Source organism: Panicum virgatum, chromosome 2N (genome assembly GCF_016808335.1).
Source record: "Panicum virgatum strain AP13 chromosome 2N, P.virgatum_v5, whole genome shotgun sequence".
In the NCBI taxonomy this organism is placed as follows: Eukaryota; Viridiplantae; Streptophyta; class Magnoliopsida; order Poales; family Poaceae; genus Panicum; species Panicum virgatum.
This window is the reverse complement of record NC_053146.1, coordinates 41,390,205-41,392,635: the sequence shown is the minus strand read 5'-3', so window position 1 is coordinate 41,392,635 and position 2,431 is coordinate 41,390,205. Positions and strand designations below refer to the sequence as shown.

At 63.6% G+C, this 2,431-nt stretch overlaps 1 protein-coding gene across 3 annotated transcripts; it reads right to left on the bottom strand.

Annotated features, from left to right (window-relative positions):
* LOC120660508 (probable trehalose-phosphate phosphatase 7) lies at nucleotides 1-2,026 on the bottom strand. 3 transcript variants are annotated; one of them, XM_039939057.1, is made up of 5 exons: nucleotides 1,484-2,024; nucleotides 1,305-1,376; nucleotides 1,094-1,195; nucleotides 815-979; nucleotides 1-649 (listed from the first exon to the last, which is right to left on the bottom strand). In XM_039939057.1, the coding sequence occupies exons 1-5, from the start codon at nucleotides 1,907-1,909 to the stop codon at nucleotides 263-265; spliced, it is 1,152 nt and encodes a 383-aa protein (XP_039794991.1). In that variant the 5' UTR covers nucleotides 1,910-2,024; the 3' UTR covers nucleotides 1-262. The 3 variants fall into 3 exon arrangements, with proteins under 3 accessions (XP_039794991.1, XP_039794990.1, XP_039794992.1); XM_039939058.1 differs by having other exon boundaries at nucleotides 14-649; nucleotides 815-976; nucleotides 1,484-2,023; XM_039939056.1 differs by having other exon boundaries at nucleotides 1-979; nucleotides 1,484-2,026.
* Nucleotides 2,027-2,431: the final 405 nt, after the last annotated feature.

The following is a 2,431-nucleotide window of genomic DNA, read 5'->3' as shown; positions in this document are numbered from 1 at the left end:
TGGAATGGTAACGGGACACGTATAATTCCTCTTGTAGGTATAATATCATCAACTACAGAATGTACATACACCCGTTCCGGCCCTGGGGAAAAAAGAAGAATGGAGAGGAAAACAGAGCTCTCGCACTCCACGAGATCGAGATGGTACAAGTGCAACAATCAGTGTTAGATCCAATTCCAATCACGCAATTAATCAGCTTTGAGTTGCATCGATCCGCGCCGCATTGTACGTCCTGCAGGGTATAGTGCAAGAAGAGTCGTCGTCATTGCAGCCTGAGCCTGAGGCTGGTCCTGGAGAGTCGCTTCCACTCGACGAGGCGCAGCAGGAACTCCATGACCTCGGCGGGCTCCCGGAGCGAGTAGTTGGCGGTCGTCTCCTTGGGGTGCTTGGAGACGAGGATGCCCACGCCCTGCCCCCGCCGCCGCAGGGCCTTGAAGGCGTCCTCGTCGGTGCGGTCGTCGCCGATGTAGACGGGCAGGACGTTGGCGCAGTCGGCGAAGCCCAGCGACTCGAGCAGAAACTCGAGCGCCCGGCCCTTGTCCCACTTGATGGTGGGCCGCACCTCCAGCACCATCCGCCCCTGCGTCAGCCGCAGCCTCGGGTACCCCCGCAGCACGCCCTTCACCGCCTCCGACAGCTCGCCCCACATCTGCATATACGGAGTAGTGGATATGATTTGGAGTTGCCGTTCGATCGCCGGAGATAATGGCAGTGCGTAGGTGGGGGTGGGGGCTCGACGTCGACGGAACGGAAAGGTGGAAAGCGACGGCCATTTGCGGGCAACGGAGGAAGAAGAACCAATGCACGAACCAACCTTTTCGTCGACGCATCTGAAGTGGACGGAGACGCAGAACTTGTTGTTCTCCACCTTGGCCCCCGGGATGCAGCGCGTCGTCTCGGCCAGGCGCTCGTGCACCTCCTGGATCATCGGCAGGAACTCGCTCGCCGGTTGGAACAGGACTCCTCCGCCCTTCGCCTGCTGAGGCAAGCACGTACGGGAGGGAATAATCATGGGGCTATGGGAGGGGGCCGAAAACTAAAGCGGCTTTAGTCTTGCGAACCGCAACCGCCTAAAGAGGCACCGAGTGGTCACCTTGGCCTTTGCGTGCCGGGAAGAGGCCTTGGCCGGGCCCTTGATGTCCATGCCGTGGCTCCCCGCGTAGTAGAGCTCCGCCAGCTTCACGAACTCGAACACCTGCTTGTTGCGTCAGGTCGGAAAAATTAGTTGCCGTCGGAGATGGTGACTTGGTGAGCGATGGCAGCAATGGGGTGGGTGGGTGCTGATGGGGCTTTGGCGTGCGTACCTTGTCGCGGCACCGGCCGCTCACGATCGCCGTCGGGAAGTGCTTGGCGACGCTGCGCACGGCCATCCTCATCTGCTTGTTCGCAATCAATCAAGAATCAGCACAAACGTGTGAGCAGAGGCACGCGATGGTAAGTGTTTGCCGGGGGCACGCAGTGCTGACGGCGAGGAGGAGCTCACCGTCTCGCTCATGAAGGCGGCGTCGGGGTCGTCCACGATGGGCGACAGGGTGCCGTCGTAGTCCAGGAACATCACGATGCGCTTGCCCTCGGACGCCGCCACGATCTGCTCGAACTTGCCCAGCGCCGACGGGTGCCGCACCATCCACGCCGCGCGCTCGTCGTCCACGCCGCCGGCGAGGGCCGCCACGGCCTTGGCGTGCGTGGGCGACGACGCGCGCATCGACTCGACGCCCCAGGCGCCGCCCAGCAGCCCCGCCGCCCCGCCGCCGAGCTCCACCTGCAGGCACTTGCGCCGCACGGAGGCGGCGATCCCGGCGCCGCGCGGCGGCGGGTACGGGAACAGCGTCCCGGGGCAGGGGCACGCCGCCTGCGCCGCCGCCGCCGAGACCCCCACTTCCGAGACGCCCACGCTCGGCTTCGCCATCGCTCGGAACTCACGTCCTGATCGTGATCGATCTACGCAAGGAAACAAGAACCCTGACCAGGCAGTGACCGGAGAGAATCGAGGCCGGCGATGATTGGTGTGGGCGCTGAGGAGGCTGGAGGCGGCTATTTATAGCAGCGGCGGCGCGGCGGGAGGCGACGCGGGTGACGCGGATCCGGCGTGGGCCACTGCGGGCCGCCGGGCCCCGCCGGCGCGCCCTGGCCGCGGCCGCCGTCGCGCGGCCCAGCTCGGCGCCAGGTGGCCTGCGCGTGCACGTGCCGGGCCCGCCACGGCGTGTACGTGTGGGCCTCCAGCGCGTGACACCTTGGCGTTTCCACGACAAAGCTCTTCTTCACTTGCCGTCGTAACGCTAGCTGTTTGTTATTGTACCGTTCCAGCTTTACAGCCTGAGCATGTTTTTGTCCCGGCGGTGGCTGAAACTCGTGCGTTAAAGCAGGATTAATAATGCAGGCTGCTAGTGGCTGCAAACAAGTATTCTCGCAGCCTCCTTATTAGTCCAAT